Consider the following 17,164-nt stretch of genomic DNA (forward strand, 5'->3'; position numbering starts at 1 on the left):
AAACGGGGTTTAATCATAACTGACGGATAGCAGGCCTATAGCCTATATTGTCGTTTACGTGGGTTCAAAACTCGAAATCGAAAGCATGACAGAGGAAGAGGGCACCAGACTAGGCCTACTTCAGTTGTTAGCCTACATTCAGAACCAAGAAACTTAAAATCAGACATCTGGAGTCTTTCTCAGGTGTGTGTGCTCCTTTCGTGAAATAGAAAGAAAAACTGAATAGGCTATCCCTCCTGCATGCGGGCTTTAGCGGGCGGGAGCGGGACATCATGTTACAGATGCGGGCGGGAGCAGGACTAAAAATGACACATTAATGCGGGAGCGGGACAGAATATTGCGGGAGCGGGCGGGCCCGGGACTGAAAAATCTGACCTCTAATTGCAAGGGTTCCCTCACGAACGTCTTAAAGTGACAGGCACTCAATTAGACCTATACACTACTGAACTTTATTGAATGCTACCTCTGACTAAGAATGCATTACTTTGCACTTGTAGTCTTTTATTTTGGAATTTTAAGAGCAATAAACATATATTGCAATGTTAAGAAATTCATTCAGATATGTAAATCAACATGTATAAATTGCTATTAGTCAATTAATGGGGAGATAATTGAATCGAAATTGAATCGGACTGAAAAAATGAATCGTTAGATTAATCGATGCATCGAAAAAAATAATCGCTAGATTAATCGTTCAAAAAATAATAATAATCGTTTATCTCAACCCTAGTTCATACTGAATATCCATATTTATTCTGTTTTTCTCATAATATATTCTGTTAATACACTGCATATATCTATATTATTCTTACTACTATTATATTGAATAGTATGATTGAATGAATGTGTTTGTGTTGTATGTATGCTGCTGAGACCTTGAATTTCCCCTGGGGATCAATAAAGTATCTACTGTATCTATCTATCTATCTATCTATATTGTTACTGCTACTACATTGCACATATCTGTACATGTTGTTCATACATTGTTCATATCATATAGCCATATTTATTCTGCTCTTAACTGCTAATACACTGCACATATTTATATCTAATTTATATTACTCTAAACCTTCTGTAAATCAACTGCATACTACTGTCTACACTGCACTATATTTCTCTCCCTGCCTATGCACAACCTGTCTATACTTTGTATATCACATTGCACTTTTCAGCTCTTTTGCACTTCTGGTTAGACACAAACTGCATTTCGTTGGCTTTGCACTTGTACTCTGCACAATGACAATAAAGTTGAATCTAATCTAATCTACATGTACTCACATACTGATGTAGTAGCACAAGAACACACACACACAACACACACCAACATATACCCAACATATACCCAATAAGCCAACATATACATACAGATACAGCTGATGTGCTACCAGTCTGTCACACAATAATTGTGTGTTTTTTACAAACCCATGAAAGCTCTGCAATCCCTCATTACATGTTACACACTAGTTGGAAGTCTCACAGACACACATATGCAAATTGCATCTGTACATAAAGACATAATGCATTGTGAACTAATTAACTAAGTCCTAAAGACACATCTCTGCCCACACCCACACACACTCTGCTGAGTCTGCTGCTTTCCTTAAGACATGGGTAGGTTTAGGATGGGAAATGGAGCAAGAACTGTAAACAACAAACAGTTGGTAATATGCTTATATGCTTATATTCTATGCTAGTCTTAATCACCTGTAACTAACCTTTTCTCTGATGAGTTAGAGCTCAAGGGATAGCTGGCCTAATTATTAATGCAACAAGCTTGTGTCTAACATAAACCAATCCATAGATTGGTATAATATATAGACAATCAAATAAACAATGTTTGAGACAGATTTGACCAATTTGACAAGAACTCTAAATGGTTTGGCTGATGAATATGCAACATGCAATTGATTGGAAAATATATAAAGATAAACATTTTAAATTGTCAAAAGAATGTTAAAGATGCAGCATCTGGTGGACAATTATCGGCAATGGCTATTTCAGTCTCTGTCAAAAAGAGTTTGGAAACCACTGCCCAACAAGACAAACTAAGCTCCTTATGTCCTGATATACTATTTCACACACAAACACACGGAGACATGGAAACGTGAAATCTGTAACCCTTTTGAAATGGCTTGCTCATCTGATAGGCTTTGACGTCTGTGTGTGTGTGTGTGTGTGGTGATAGATCAACATTGACAGGATTCACTTTGGATATAGAGCACCAGAGCCGGACAGTAACAGAGTACATTTACTTGAGTACAATTTTGAGGGATCTGTACTTTACTCGAGTATCATTTTTGGGGAGTACTCATGACTTTACTCAAGTACATTTGAGAGGCAAATATTGTACTCTTTACTCCACTACATTTCTATCCATAACCGTACCAGTTACTTCTTCTAAAAAAAAAAGGAAAAAAGAAAAATCTCGGAAACCCTCTATTTGTTGTTTCCCTCTCAAAAGTGATTGGATTGTGCAGGCGCCACTGATTGGGACAGCCTATCAGCAATCACCTTCAGCTTTCCGCCAAAGTCAACTCCATAGTCAGATTTAGATAGAGACGAAACCATGGACGAAACAATGGATTAAGACGCAGCAGGTCCATCCCGGGAATGTGCCAACCTGTGGCCCCACCTCGCCAGACTATTTCAATTTTCTGAACAAGTTAATGATAGTTTTCGCTTCAAGTGTTTCAATTACAAAATAGTATTTTGTATTTTAAATACGTATTTTGAATACATGTATTAGAAATACTGCCCATCCCTGGCAACATGGTAAAAAGATGAAAATGACTTGATTTTCCTTTCAATGCCTTTTACATTCTCCAAGGTATTAACATTAACATTTTTCATAACTCCATGTAGGACGTTTCTGTACATAAATGTAAGCACTGTGGCAGTAGTAATGCAATATTTAGAAAATGTAGGCTACTCTTGTACTCTTGATACTCAAGTATTTCAGTACTTTTACTTAAGTAGACATCTGACTGTTGTACTTTTACTTGTACTTGAGTAAAATTGAGCAAAGGGTATCTGTACTTTTACTCAAGTAATAAAGCTGTGTACTCTGTCCGCCTCTGTAGAGCACATATCTCAGCACAGCCTCTTTCTGCATTCACAGATTCAAACAAAGACCAACATAACCTCTCAGGTTCTCACATGCACATCCATTTACTGTTAATGAAGTTTAGCTTTCTTCTGTTAACCCATTCGTGCTGGATGCTGCACGACGCAACATTCTATCTCCCGCCGGTTGCTGCATAGCGCAACATTGAATCTCCCGCTGGCGCAGCATGCTTTTTATTTCATGTTTCTAGGTGTACAGAGGCTTAGATAATAAGGTTTTGGTAGACGTTGACAATTCTTAGTATTTTTTCAGAAAACCCTCAGGAAATAAGGTTATTTAGTCTAGAATGCCATAGGATTCTATAGGCGTTTTTAGCTCTTAATCTTGTGTTCTTACTTGTTCTTTCATATTTAGTTGTCTGTTGTTGTGATAGAACAGCATTTATGTGTGTTTCTTTCCGTTTGCTGTGTCTTACTGACTGGTCTGGATTCAGCGATTTTCAGACTATGTTAATAACCTCAGATTTGCACACACAATTAAACAGGATTATACTTGTTATTGCCTTCAAAATTCCATATTGAATAACAAGTGTATCCCTATGTATGTCTATGTAAGTGTATGCGTGTGTTAATTTAGATGTAGGTGTTTCATAGCTAACACTAACTGGCTCAGTTCTCAGTGGGTCTCTCTCTCTCTCTCTCTCTCTCTCTCTCTCTCTCTCTCTCTCTCTCTCTCTCTCTGTCTGTCTGTCTGTCTGTGTGTGTGTGTGTGTGTGTGTGTGTGTGTGTCCCTGCAGTGCTCTTGTCTCTGACTCTGTTTCCGCTGTTGCACATAAAGCATTCCCATGGTGCAGATATGTGTACCTTCATTACTTTGTGTGTTGTGTAAGGTATGTGTGTGCTGTTTGAATGTCTCTTTCTGTCCATGTGCCCTCCAGCAGTTCTGTATTCATCATTGTGAGGTCACCTCTCCTTCATGGATGAAGGGAGCAAAAGTCTGAGGAGACTTATTCCAACACACACACACACACACACACACACACATCCCTCAGGATCCCCATCCCTGACCCTTTATAGAGCGTGCTGGAGGGAATAGAGGGGGGAAAGCACACCCTCCATAAGGGCAGGCAAGGACACACACAAACACACATTTATTTCTGAAAAACAGGTGTGGCCCCACTACAGCAGTGACAGCCATGCTGCTAATAAATGTGTCGGAGACCAAGAAGTGTGTCATTGGCTCACAATCTCACCACCTCACACCATCCTCTGCTAAATGTCACAGGCTAACCTTTGCTGTCCCCAGTGTGTATCGTGCTTCATTTACACGTCAGGGATAACCAACACTTAGCATATGTTATTATGCATTGATATCTTGTGCTACTGGTGATAGATGTCACAGAAGCGCACACACATTCTCTCTCTCTCTCTCTCTCTCTCTCTCTCTCTCTCTCTCTCTCTCTCTCTCTCTCTCTCTCTCTCTCTCCCTCTCTCCAGCCCTCTCTCACTCCCACTCCCACTCCCTCTCTCTCTCACTCACTCATGTTTTTTTTTTTTCAGTTCAATTCAACAAGCTTTATTGGCATGAATGTAAATTTTACAGTATTGCCAAAGCATTAAATACAATAATAGTAGTAATAATAATAATATATTATTAATATCGGAATAATAATAGTAACCAGAAAATGTAATTCCAGGGAATTACCATTGCATGTAAATGCAAAAAGCTGCTGTTTATAATATTATATTACTTACAGTATAATTATTCAGATTACATAGACTTAAAGTATTCTTGAAAACCACTTACTTGGTTAGATGTTAGCTTAGAGTACTGTACATGACAGTAAAAATAAATTGCTAATTCAATATTGATCAACATTCTTTGTTTTAATACAGCAGAATACAGCAGTATGAACACTTATCAACCAATGTAAGCTTGAAGTAAAAAAAAAAAAAAAAATCAGTTGTTGAAACCAATTTTAAAGTTACCCAATAATGATTAGGGAGAAACCAGATGTCTACTGAATTTGCATTCTTACAGAACTCGATAATGCCAATCATATTATCCTAAGACAGATCTATTTATCAGTGGTAATTCTGAACTGGCAGCAAGAGCTTGAGGTCTCAGTTAATAGTAATAGGTCACATTAGGTGGTGATATATACACTGAAGAATAAGATTCAGTCCTTCAGATGATCAGTTTTAGACAGAAAGGTTAGAATCTTAATTTTCACATAGCACAGCTCAGGTCTAAAAACAGGTCTAACAGCACAGCTAAGTTTCACAGATGTCACAGCACAGGTATGATTCAAATGTGTGCATGCTTCATATAGTTGTCGTCATAGTCCTCCTGTAACAATATAATACTCAGAATGTCTCAGTGTAGATCTCAGATCTATGTCTCAGTATAGTTCAAAGGTATGTGCAGATATGTTGAGATATGGTCACATGTTTTTAAGAATGAATGTAAGTGTTAATGTCAGCGATGTATGGTTGGCAGGATGTGCACACAGAGAGGCACACACGTAAAGTAATACACGGTCATCAACACACTGTACTTGTCTGGTCCCTAAAAGACAAAAGCAAACAAGTTAGAGTTATACCAAAAAACAAGGCATGTGTACAATTGTTCAATACAACTTAGATATTTAAGTGAGGTTGTTGCACCATAAATCTGTAATGGTAGTTAAATATACTAGCCTATAGCATTTCACTGCAAACAGCAACATTTTGTGTTTTATTCATTTCTGTTTAACGATAGTTGATAGCCAAACAGTTTAATGTAAACAGCTTAGAACACTTTTTCTACAGATTACGATGTAGGCCTACTCTAGGATGTAGCCTACTATAACTAGGAAGCTTTAATTTATAGTCCAGAATAATGCAGAAATGAGTAGCCTAGGCCAAGTAAACATAGGCTACTCTGTAGCTATGTTGACAGCACAAACGTTATACCTCAACTTCTGTAATGTGTTTTAACAATACTTCGGTCATATGGTCCGTTTCCAAACAGTAAGGTTTTCATCAGGTTCCTTTCCACAGGTTATCAAGAGCCAGATAGTATCCGTACCATTATGATCCTTACGTTATCTGGTTAACGTTAACGTTAGTTAAAACTGGTTAGTGAGCAATGTAACGTTAACGTCAGTGCTTAGCTGGGAGTGACGTTAGGTTTAATTGTCGTTAGCTAACGTTATCGAAACCTACAGCTAACCGGTCACTTTAAAGTTGACGAATTATTAACGTTGATTAGGTGGGTTTCCTAACTTTCCTTACATAATAAATATCAACGGATAGGATAACTATTCCCCTAACGTTAGAACTACCGAGTTTGGCTACTTGTGACCTATCATTTCATACATAGCCTATAGTATAAAATGCTACATAACATAATGTTTGACGACATAAATGAGTCAAATAAGAAAAATCGGACCACTTACCTTGTCTGTAATTTGAGAAATGTGCCTCTGAAGGAGAGTTTTACGAGCAAGTAAAGTATCAGGCCAAAATGTTCAGAAGATTCACAGCTCGCAGCCCCGCGGTTGATTGCTTTCAGCTGCAGGTCACGTCATAATGCTAAAAGTTGCCACCACGGCGGTCAATGTTAACTCTATGGGAATTTATTGCTCTTTTATCGTAAATATCTCAAAAAGTATAAAGTTCACAAATGTAAAAATGACATTGTACAATTGTCCGTTACAAGACCTTTGTAGGAGCATTTGAATGACGTCAAACGGTTTAGTGGTTTTAGTGTCATTAAACGTTGAATTTGGTCGGAAGAAGAAGAATAATAAAAACAGATAATAAGAATAAGAACAGTGATAATAGTCCATTGCATTTACATGCAATGCAGAAATATCGGAACTTCACATACCAACCGTCCTGTATGTCCAACCTCTTACGTGTATGTGTCAGTTAATATTCATTTCTATACAAACCAAGACGGTGGACTCCTAAAGAAACTACTGCGGCACGCCAGCTGTATGCCTGTTTAAAGACAATGCAATGCGATAGCAAATAGGGGGAATAGCTACTGACTTGCATACTAGGCCACAGTAATGCGATTGTGTCAATCACAGACATATGATTGACACCATAAAAGATTCTGGGTTAGGATCGGTCAAGGCTCTGGGTCAGGATTGGATTGGACAGCAGTAGAGAGGAGAACACTTGGAGTCAGAGAGACAGAACACAGAAGGCGCCTGTTGAATCTCATCATAGGTGGTGTCACCACAGTCCTTTTTTGAGGCCACCTCTTAGTCATAGCAAGTAATAAGGCTGTTGATTTCCCATTTTTCAAGCTTATTTCAATGAAGTGGCCTATACCTACTTGAGAAGAGTCATAAAAATGGTCCTTTTGTGTGGTGTGTATTAGAGACTGGAGGGGTGTGTGTGATTATAAATCAGTCTGGACTGTGAGAACCTGATTTATTCTGTTATGAAGGCGACCTTAAGTTGTTTCACCTCTTGCTGTTTTAGTAAGTGAAACCACATTGTGTGTGTGTGTGTGTGTTTGTATGTTGCTGTATGTCCTTGTGGATCTATTTATGAGGCCATGGTTAGATGTTCTCTTGCAGTCTGGTAATTAAGGGATGACTGCTGAACAGCGGATATGGTAGGCCTGATGAAGGACTAATAGAAATAAGTGTGTGTCTGTGTGTCAGCCTCTGCTCCTGAGCTTGTTTTAGACTTCAGCGCACGCTTTTCCATTTGCCGCTGGCTCGTTTCCAGCGATGCTATCTGAGCGTGTGCGTACACACCGCCCAAAGGTTACACGAGTTCATTTCTTCCCAGATTGCATCTCATATCTCCCATGAAGCAATTTTCCCATAAAACACAGATAATACAAACCTGCTCACCACAAAAAGCCTCCCCGTCCAGCAAGCCCAGGATAATGAATGATGCCGCAGAAGGGAGGAATATTTCGGAGCGGAGTCCTCCCAAGGCTCACAGAAGTTGCTCTGAATGGAGTGTGTGTGTCTGTCTCTCTGTGTGTGTGTGTGTGTGTGTGTGTGTGTGTGTGTGTGTGTGTGGGGGGGGGGGGGGGGTGGCTGAACGGATAAGAGTGTGTGTGATCTCATCTGAGCAGTCCATCTCTCTGACAGCTCTGGGTACATGCCCTCAGTGCGTGCGCACACACATGTTGATGAGCCGCGGCCACTCCCTACTCCGAGGAGCGATGGCTGTCTACGTTTGGCTGTTTTTGTCTGTCTGTCTGTGTGCGTGTGTGTGTCTTAGTGTGTAGGCATTTGCGGAATTTAGATCAGTGGTAACAGCAACACTTTCAGCCTTAACAATTAGCATGTACAGTATGAATACAGAGTTTGTGTGTGTGGTGAGGGAGAGTTTTATGTACAATACCTCACATTCTCTCAGTTCTCGCTTCTTTACCATTGTGTATATATGTTGAGTGTTTGCGTGTAAAATGAGGACCTGTGTATCATTCTTCCAATCCCTTTATCTCTGTTTCCACCCCAACCTGTTCACTTCCATGTACGTGTGCAACCCCAAGAGCAGCTTCCCCTGTCTCACCAGAGTGTGTCCTCACACTCTCTTTTTCATCTTTTTCCCCTTCTTCCTAATGGCCCTCAGAGATTGTGTTAACTCGGAACAGTGTGTTATTAATATTGATATTTTGCATCTCCCCTGTTGTTGTTGTTCTTTTAAGGCCAAATGAGCCAGCAGGGAGTATTAAGAGCGCGAGCCCAGCTTCCTGGGTAATTGGCAGGTTATCGTCAGGAGGGCATTCAGACATACAGGGAGAGACAGGAGGGAGGGGGGGGGGGCTTCTGTGTTGGGCCTGTAAAGAGGGCCTTTACACCCTCCAAAACGCCTAAAAGACACCCAAGAGAGCCCCAAAGTCCTTTGCTGAGGGAGAGGAAAGGAGGGGAAATGTCGGGAGAAGGGAGGGAACCGATGAGGAGGGGAGATGAGAAGTGCAGAGGGACAGCTGAGCTCTCTCCTGCAGCCTCTTAGTAGAGAGCCTTGGGAAACCAGTTCTGCAGCACCCCAGCCATCATTTAAATGTGCTTGAACCCATATGATTGCATTCAAAACTGATGTTTATTAATTTGATAGAAGTAGAAGTTAATTTGCCAAATGTTTTTTTTGTCTTTATCTCCCCCACTGGTGAACTTTTCATCTGAAATGAACATCTATAAGGGTCTCCTAACCACACTAAATGCAGTGAAAATAGTTTGGCTTAGAAGGAGTTGGCAGAAACAGTTCTGGATCGCTTTATTTATTTTCTCTTCCTTCACAGCTTGGAACTGTATACGAAAGGCCAATCATTTGAGTGTCTGCAACGCCCATGCACACCTGCACAAACATAACTGCTTTACCTGTGTGTGTTGCCATATTGCATGAACAACCCTAACACCTGCTTTGCTAGGGTGCTGAATGTGTAATGCCCTAATGCCTGCTTTGCTAGGGTGTTGAATGTATAATGCCCTAATGCCTGCTTTGCTAGGGTGTTGAATGTATAATGCCCTAATGCCTGCTTTGCTAGGGTGTAATGTATAATGCCCTAACGCCTGCTTTGCTAGGGTGCTGAATGTATAATGGCCTAACGCCTGCTTTGCTAGGGTGTTGAATGTATAATGCCCTAACGCCTGCTTTGCTAGGGTGTTGAATGTATAATGCCCTAACGCCTGCTTTGCTAGGGTGTTGAATGTATAATGCCCTAATGCCTGCTTTGCTGAAGAACTAACCAATGCATGTGCTCTCTCTCTCTCTCTCTCTCTCTCTCTCTCTCTCTCTCTCTCTCTCTCTCTCTCTCTCTCTCTCTCTCTCTCTCTCTCTCTCTCTCTCTCTCTCTCTCTCTCTTTCTTTCTTTCTCTCTCTCTCTCTCTCTCTCTCTCTCTCTCTCTCTCTCTCTCTCTCTCTCTCTCTGTGTGTCTCTCTCTGACATGCGTTGCTTGAATGCCTGCTTACTGGAACAGAACCTAAAGGTCAGTGCATTCCCCCCTTCTTTTTGTGACTGTGTCAATGTGAATATAGTGTGTGAATGAAAGACAGGTGTGTCAATGTCTGTGCACGTATGCTCCTATTTGTTTTTGGGTTTGTGTGTGTGTGTTTTGTCTGTGTTCACTGTTTTTGTTTTCTCATCTGTTTGACTGTGTGGCATAATACATTTGCAAGGGATTTCCCTTTTCACCTGTACTCACACATGGAGAGAGAGAGAGAGAGAGAGAGAGAGGGAGGGAGAGAGAGAGAGAGAGTCTCCCCAGTATTGTCTGAAATGTCAGAAATCTTGCTGGTGACTGAGCATACTCACAAGCATTTAGTCATTTTAGTCAAGGAAGGAGACACTGAGCTCAGACCTGTTTGTGTTGCGGGGAGACACACAAGACAGATTACTTTTTTTTTTTCAGTGACTGTTTATAGTTCATGTAGTATGGCCATTGTAGGGCATGAGGAAGCGGGTGAATGCCCTTGTTGGTGAATGATAGAATATTTACCTGTGAGTAGGTTTGTTTCCCGTGCCTGTGTCTCCCTGCTGAGAACTCTCATCATCATGAAAATGTCACATCAGACCCACCACTGGCATTGCCGCGGCTACTGCTGCTCACCAAAGCAGTGCTCCGGTGAGCGTGTGGAGGGGTGCGTGTCTCATGCACGCTCGGATGCACAGCCCTGTCAACACCCCCCCTTTCCCCGCCCCTGCCCTCTGCTTCTGCATGCACACACACACGCGCACACACACACACACACACACACACACACACACACACACACACACACACACTCACACACACTCACACTCTCTCATATAATAATACTACTAACTAAGAAAATACAAATCACTCAGGACATCTGCACAATTGAATAGTGGTGGTGTGTGTGATACTGGTCCATTGGTGCTGAGTACTTGTGTTTTTCCATCGTAAGGCTGAGGATGTCATAAACCACAGTGATTTGTCACAAACACAAGTTAATTTCGGGGGGGGGGGGGGGGTTTCTCAGTGGTGAAGCAAACATGTGTGAAAAGCCAAGAAGAAAAGAGCATTAAAAGAGCACAAGCACAGAGGGGAAAGGGAGAGAGAGAGAGAGAGAGAGAGAGAGGAGGCAAATGTCATGCCAAGAGGGTAGGATGCTGCTTGTTAGAAAGCAAAATGTATTGGGTGGCTTGAAGCGAATGGAGAGTGCAGAAAAGCATCTGTTTTTTTATTTATCTCATTCAGACTTTTATTAAAAGAAGCTTTCAAAGGGCACAGCAAGAGGCCGAATATCACGCTCAGCGGGATGCTACACACACACACACACACATACACACACACACACACACACACACACACACACACACACACACACACACACACACACACACACACACACAAAATGCAGGCACAGACACTTAATATTACTTACACGTCCAGCTCATACATGTGGGTAGTTACACTCATCTTTCTACAGACACACAACCCTCCCACAGTCACACACAAACACCCTCTTTCTGATACACATTCTACATAATTGATTTAACACACAGACTATCTCTCTCTCTCCCTCTCTCTCTCTCTCACACACACACACACACACACACACACACACACACACACACACACACACACACACACACACACACACACACACACATGCACACACACACAAACACATTACACAAATATACAATTGCATTAGTCAAATACATTAACACACACACACCCAGCAGCACACTCACACAGTCTGAGCTGGCCAGTGCTGCTCACTGTGGCATAGCATTGTGTGTGTGTGTGTGCCATGAATACTAAAAAAGAAGAGCAGTGACTGTATTCATACACACACACACACACACACACACACACACACACAAACATACATACATACATTCTCACTGGTACAGTCTCATTCATCTACAAGGTCCCAATATGGAGCATTTCTGCTGGATATATGAAAGCTTCCTATGTAAATGTATGGGACCATCTGACATGAATGCATAGACACTCTGACTGAATGCATGACCGCATTTGGGTGTGTGTGTGTGTGTGTGTGTGTGTGTCTCAGTGTGTGTCTCAGAGAGATAGAGAGAGATTCTTTGTGAGCACAAAAACAAAAGTAAGCTCGCAAGTAAATTGAAAGATGATTTGCATGGACTATTCTTACTGCTTACCAATGGGTGTACTAGAGATAGTGAAAATGACCCTTTAAGAGCAAATTGGCTATAACCATGTTATAGATATGTAATTAATGCTTAATAGCACTTTCATTAAAGTGCATTACATTATTTATGAAAATACATCAGTGATGTTCAATGAATAGGCGATGGCCATTTTCTCTCTCTCTTTCTTTCTCTCTCTCTCTCTGTCTCTGTCTTTCTCTGACACACACACACTCACTCAAACACATGCACACAACCCTCTAAGTGCCAGAGCGTGTCTAATGCATGCCTGATGTGTGTGTGTGTAAGAGAGAGTAGCAGGTGATAAGCCCAGGGTGTCTGCTGTGGAGTGTGTTATCAGTTCATCATCTCCTTCCACAGTGGAAGTGAGGATGACCCCAGGGTCAGCCTGTGTATGTGTGTAAAAGGCCCTTTATCTCATAAATCAATACCCACTGCACTCCCACTTGCCAACACACACACACACACACACACACACACACACACACACACACACACACACACACACACACATGTAGCTTGTCACTAGCCAGGCATGAATTAGATTAGGCTTTAAAAGACACAGAGAATAAAGTAAGGGTGTGTACAGTACATGCAATATCTAGACATGTTCACACACAAGTATTTGTTTTATTATCTGTGTTTATTTTCAGCAAGTTTTATATGCTACTATTTGCAAGTAAGAGCCTTGTCTTTGCTACAAACTTTAAAACATTAGATTGTGGTTTCATTACAATGTGTTTGTGTATTTTGACACTGACTTCACATCTCTGTACACTTTCAAAGTTTAGAATACTTCAGTTTCCCTGGAGGGACCCTTTCCACACTACCACCGAAATGTAAGGCTGTTTTGAACCTTGTCAGTGGTTTGAAAATAGCCTAGCAATTTATTTTGGCGTATATCTATGCCCGCTGCTACAAGCTATAAGCCATTTTGTTGCTAATGCAAACAGCGATCTATCTCAAAACACGTCTGATTAATGCAATTCTGCTCCCAAACTAAAGTTTGAACTCACTATCATCCATAAATAGACCCTAGGTTGTGTTTATGCCAAACCAATCCTAAGCCTGACTTAAAACATCCAGATTTGGGATAGAAAATGCTTGGTCTGTTGTGTCAGAATTGCCTTTGCCCTTGTCATTTCACATTCCGTGTGATTTGTTTGTAGTGTCTGTGTTATTTCGACAAACCGCTGCATTGACCCTCAGAGTTAAGAGATGGATCTGTCTGCCTAATGGTGTTTTGCTATGGATTTATTTATGGGAGTTTTGATCTTGATGTTTTTGTGAACTACCCTCTGTACTTTTGCCCTATGCTTTGTCTAATTGTAGAGGGGGCATTAGCATCTATCAGCAAAAAGCACCCACAATCTCAGAGTCTTAGAGATGAAACCGTTAAACAGAGAGAGAGAGACAGACAGACAGTGAAAGTGTTTTCTCTCATTCAAAAAATCAGAGGCTCTGGAGCCATATGTGCTAAGGAAACTCTTAAAAATCATCTCCCTGGGTAAATAGTAGCACAGACCCACATCAGAGAGGTATAGAGAGCACGAGTTCTTGGGGAGCTTTAGAGACATTCTTAAGATCCATCCACTGGACCTGAAGTATGATCCTTTTTTCTTCCTTCTAAGTGCCCTCCTAATAGGTCAGCCATGTCATAAAAGTGAATTGAATGAAACAGAAGCAGACTCCCATCCCCAGCTGTAAAGTAATGTAAGGTTGTTTTTTTTTCCCCTTTTCCCAACCATTGCCACTACCAGGTCAATGTCACATGTACCAGTCAGAGGCTGGTAGCATAGGAGTGTCAGGGAAAATCGATCATCTATATAGTTGTTAAATGCAGCAGTCCATGTACTGTCTGTTTCAAATCTGTAAGTACCTGAAGTTTTTACATAGCATTGTCAATCACAGTTTTTCTAAAATCAGATTAAAAGCACTATATTTCTTTGCGTACAGTATCGGAATTCATTATTCGGCTCTTCAAAGTGCTGCAGAAAGTTCCATTAACATCAATGGGACAATTAACTCCTGTAGTGCTGTTCAGAGCCTCTAATTATTGGCAAGGAAATACTCAGGTAGGCAGACCAATAGCATACCTGACCACAGCTGATCCTCCACTTGGAGTGTATTTGCATTTTCTATGCGTCTTTCTGCTTTACCCTTGGTGAATATATGTTATTTATTTATATGTACAGCATATGCCCAGAGCATCTTATGTAGGTGGATGTGTCAATGTGGTGCTAGCGAGGAGCTTCTAGGCTACATATATTACAATCCACTCCACTTCAGTTAATAACCTTTGGGGATGTAAGGATGAATTTCAAAACTCATGGTTGCTTCTCCTGCATTGTATAATAGCACTTAAGCATAGCAAGTGCACACATCTCTGACAAGCAGATCCTTTTCACACACACACACACACACACACACACACACACACACACACACACACACACACACACACACACATTCTCCCTTCTGTCCATCTCACTCTCCACATTTCCACTGCAAGCACAATGTCAGATTATGATGACCACATGTTATGTTTTTTTTTTGTATCTTTCCAAGTCATCATCAGGGTAAATCTCTCGGCCTCAGATGTCCCACTTAACCGTGACATTTAATTTCAGCGGGGGACATGTGGAGAGGGAGCTTTATTAGATGGGAAGGAGAGATGGATTTGTTCGGGCGGACAGGACATTTTAAGGGGCCTGCATGTGTGTCTGTGAGTGTGTGTTGCAAGGCACTATTAATCTCCAGGTAGCCTGTAAATGGGATGCTGTTGAATGGCTTCCTGCTGGTTATTTCCCTCTGGCTTTGCAGGCCGTGACGTTGCATCCCTGATGCCCCATTCACTGGGACCAACTAGCAAATAACCCCTCTCACTCTCTCTGGCTCTCTTTCTTTCCCTCTCTCCCTCCTTCAATCTTCCATATCCATCCTTCCACCATAGCAAGTGCACGTACACAATGCCATTGCCATGCAGTGTCCGTGTCCAGTATGATACAGTAATTCAGTGGAGCATGTTTAGCATGCAGCATGTGTAGGTTAACTTTGCCTGGCAATCTCCAGTGGCACATCAAGACATGGTTGTTTTTCACTGGTAGTAAGCCAGTGTCTTCAGAGTGCACTGGCAATGCTGACTGCCTTGCGTTTTACATATCCATATACAAAGAATGAAATGGCGATACACATTCAAACACATTTTTTTTCTCTGCATGTACTGTACACAGTATTCTGACTACGTTTGTGCTTTGTAGTGGAAATAGATTTCAGAATTTGATGCCAACCCACTACTGGTGGTTATTTCTGTGAATGTTCCATATTTCTTCAACTATGTCCAACAGCGCATTCTCTCAACTCCCAAACTCTATAGAAGAACTTGTTCTAAGCTGCTGTTATTCATTACTGTTGTATGTACAGTGTAAAAGTTGTATACCTCACTTGTGTTTCACCTTTCCAGCTCTGCAAAGTCAGTGTGGGTGTGTGTTTGTGTGTGTTTTTCCATGTGTTTACATCTGAGTGCAGAGTACATGCTGGCTGTGCTCCTCATCTGTTTTTTCTCAGAAACTAAGCAAATGCACTCACCCAGCACAACCCCCCTCCATCTCCTCTTCCTCAGTTTACCTTCACTGTGAGTGTGTAAGTGTGTGGGTGGATGAGGGAGGATGTGGGATAATGGATCTTATCATCTTAATTAGATCTCTTAAAGACTGATGAACACTTCACCGACTGCCACTTTAATGTTTGTGTGCGTACAGGTGCACAAGAAGGGGGGGATGATCAGGAGAGGATGACTTAATGGGAGCAAATGCATTTTCCATTATCTTACTTTTATCATACACAGACTCATCTACAGTCTCTCTCTATCTCTCTAACTCACACACACACACACACACACACACTCACTCTCTCTCTATCTCTCCCTCTTTTTATATCTCTCACACATACACACACACACACACACACACACACTCCATCTAAATGTAGTGTTAGTGTTAATTGAGTACAACAGTGCACACCAGGTCAGACAGAGAGTAACTGAGTAATTGTGTATTGTGCTTTGTGAATGCAGCCAAGTGGTGTTTGCTGAAGTATAAAGCAGTGAAGTTTAAAGGCCCCAGGTCTTAGTCAGATTGTCAGATCCAAGCACACTGCCATCATGAATTAGGCTGCCCTTCACCAGTTCATCAATTATACAGACATTTGTTTTGAGTGAGTGTTTGTAAGTTTATGTTTGTTTCCCTCCTCCTATGAGGAATATGTTCTTTTAAAAATATCCTGGGCCCTTGTTTGTACTCTTGGTATACATCCTGCAGACTAGGAAGAGGTGCTCTGATGGGATGCTCGGCAGAACTTCTGCTAAGATTGTTAAATTAACAGATATTGTTATACACCCCAAAACCAAAAAAGGACTAAAATATAGCCTGTCCGTATGGGAGTTAAGGCATGTAAATTAGCTCTGAGAACTTTGAAACTTGGCATGTTTATAGTCAGGAAGTTGCTTTACCTACTAGAAAAGACTGGATGTGAATATCTTGATGTATGGAATAAATAGAGACATGTAAACACATACCTAAAATAAGTGGACATGCAAAAAATGAATCTATGCAGAATGTTTTCATTTACTTTGTGTCTGCTTTACCAGGGATTATTATAGAAACACATATGATGGCTTGTTGGAAAGGTGGGGTTGTACTAAATCCATCAATACCAAATATGTAAATATAGTATGACAAATTAGGGTGTTCTGTCAATCAATGTATGAGGTGTCCAAAATGAAACAGAAAACAGAACACTGGCAAATCACATTATCAGTGGTGAGAAGAATGTTGACAAATTCATTGATACTGCAAGGTAAGTTCTGATCTATATTTACATTTAATAATGATACATTTCATATGAAACACAGATCCAATTAAATCAGGTTAACATTGGAATGGAACACCTTTATTAAAACATTTACATTCACTTGAATTT

At 41.0% G+C, this 17,164-nt stretch overlaps 1 protein-coding gene across 2 annotated transcripts in view; it reads left to right on the forward strand.

Annotated features, from left to right (window-relative positions):
* Nucleotides 1-17,164, forward strand: part of LOC121698440 (protein diaphanous homolog 3-like) — a 295,588-nt gene that overhangs the window by 131,403 nt on the left and 147,021 nt on the right. Inside the window, exon 17 of one of the 2 annotated variants that reach the window (XM_042080536.1) lies at nt 10,005-10,013. The exons of the other annotated variant lie outside the window; for it this stretch is intronic. Within the exon in view, the coding sequence (XP_041936470.1) occupies nt 10,005-10,013 (9 nt within the window). The remainder of the gene's footprint in view (nt 1-10,004; nt 10,014-17,164) is intronic. 2 annotated transcript variants of the gene reach the window in all.

Source organism: Alosa sapidissima, chromosome 23 (assembly GCF_018492685.1).
Source record: "Alosa sapidissima isolate fAloSap1 chromosome 23, fAloSap1.pri, whole genome shotgun sequence".
Classification (NCBI taxonomy): Eukaryota; Metazoa; Chordata; class Actinopteri; order Clupeiformes; family Clupeidae; genus Alosa; species Alosa sapidissima.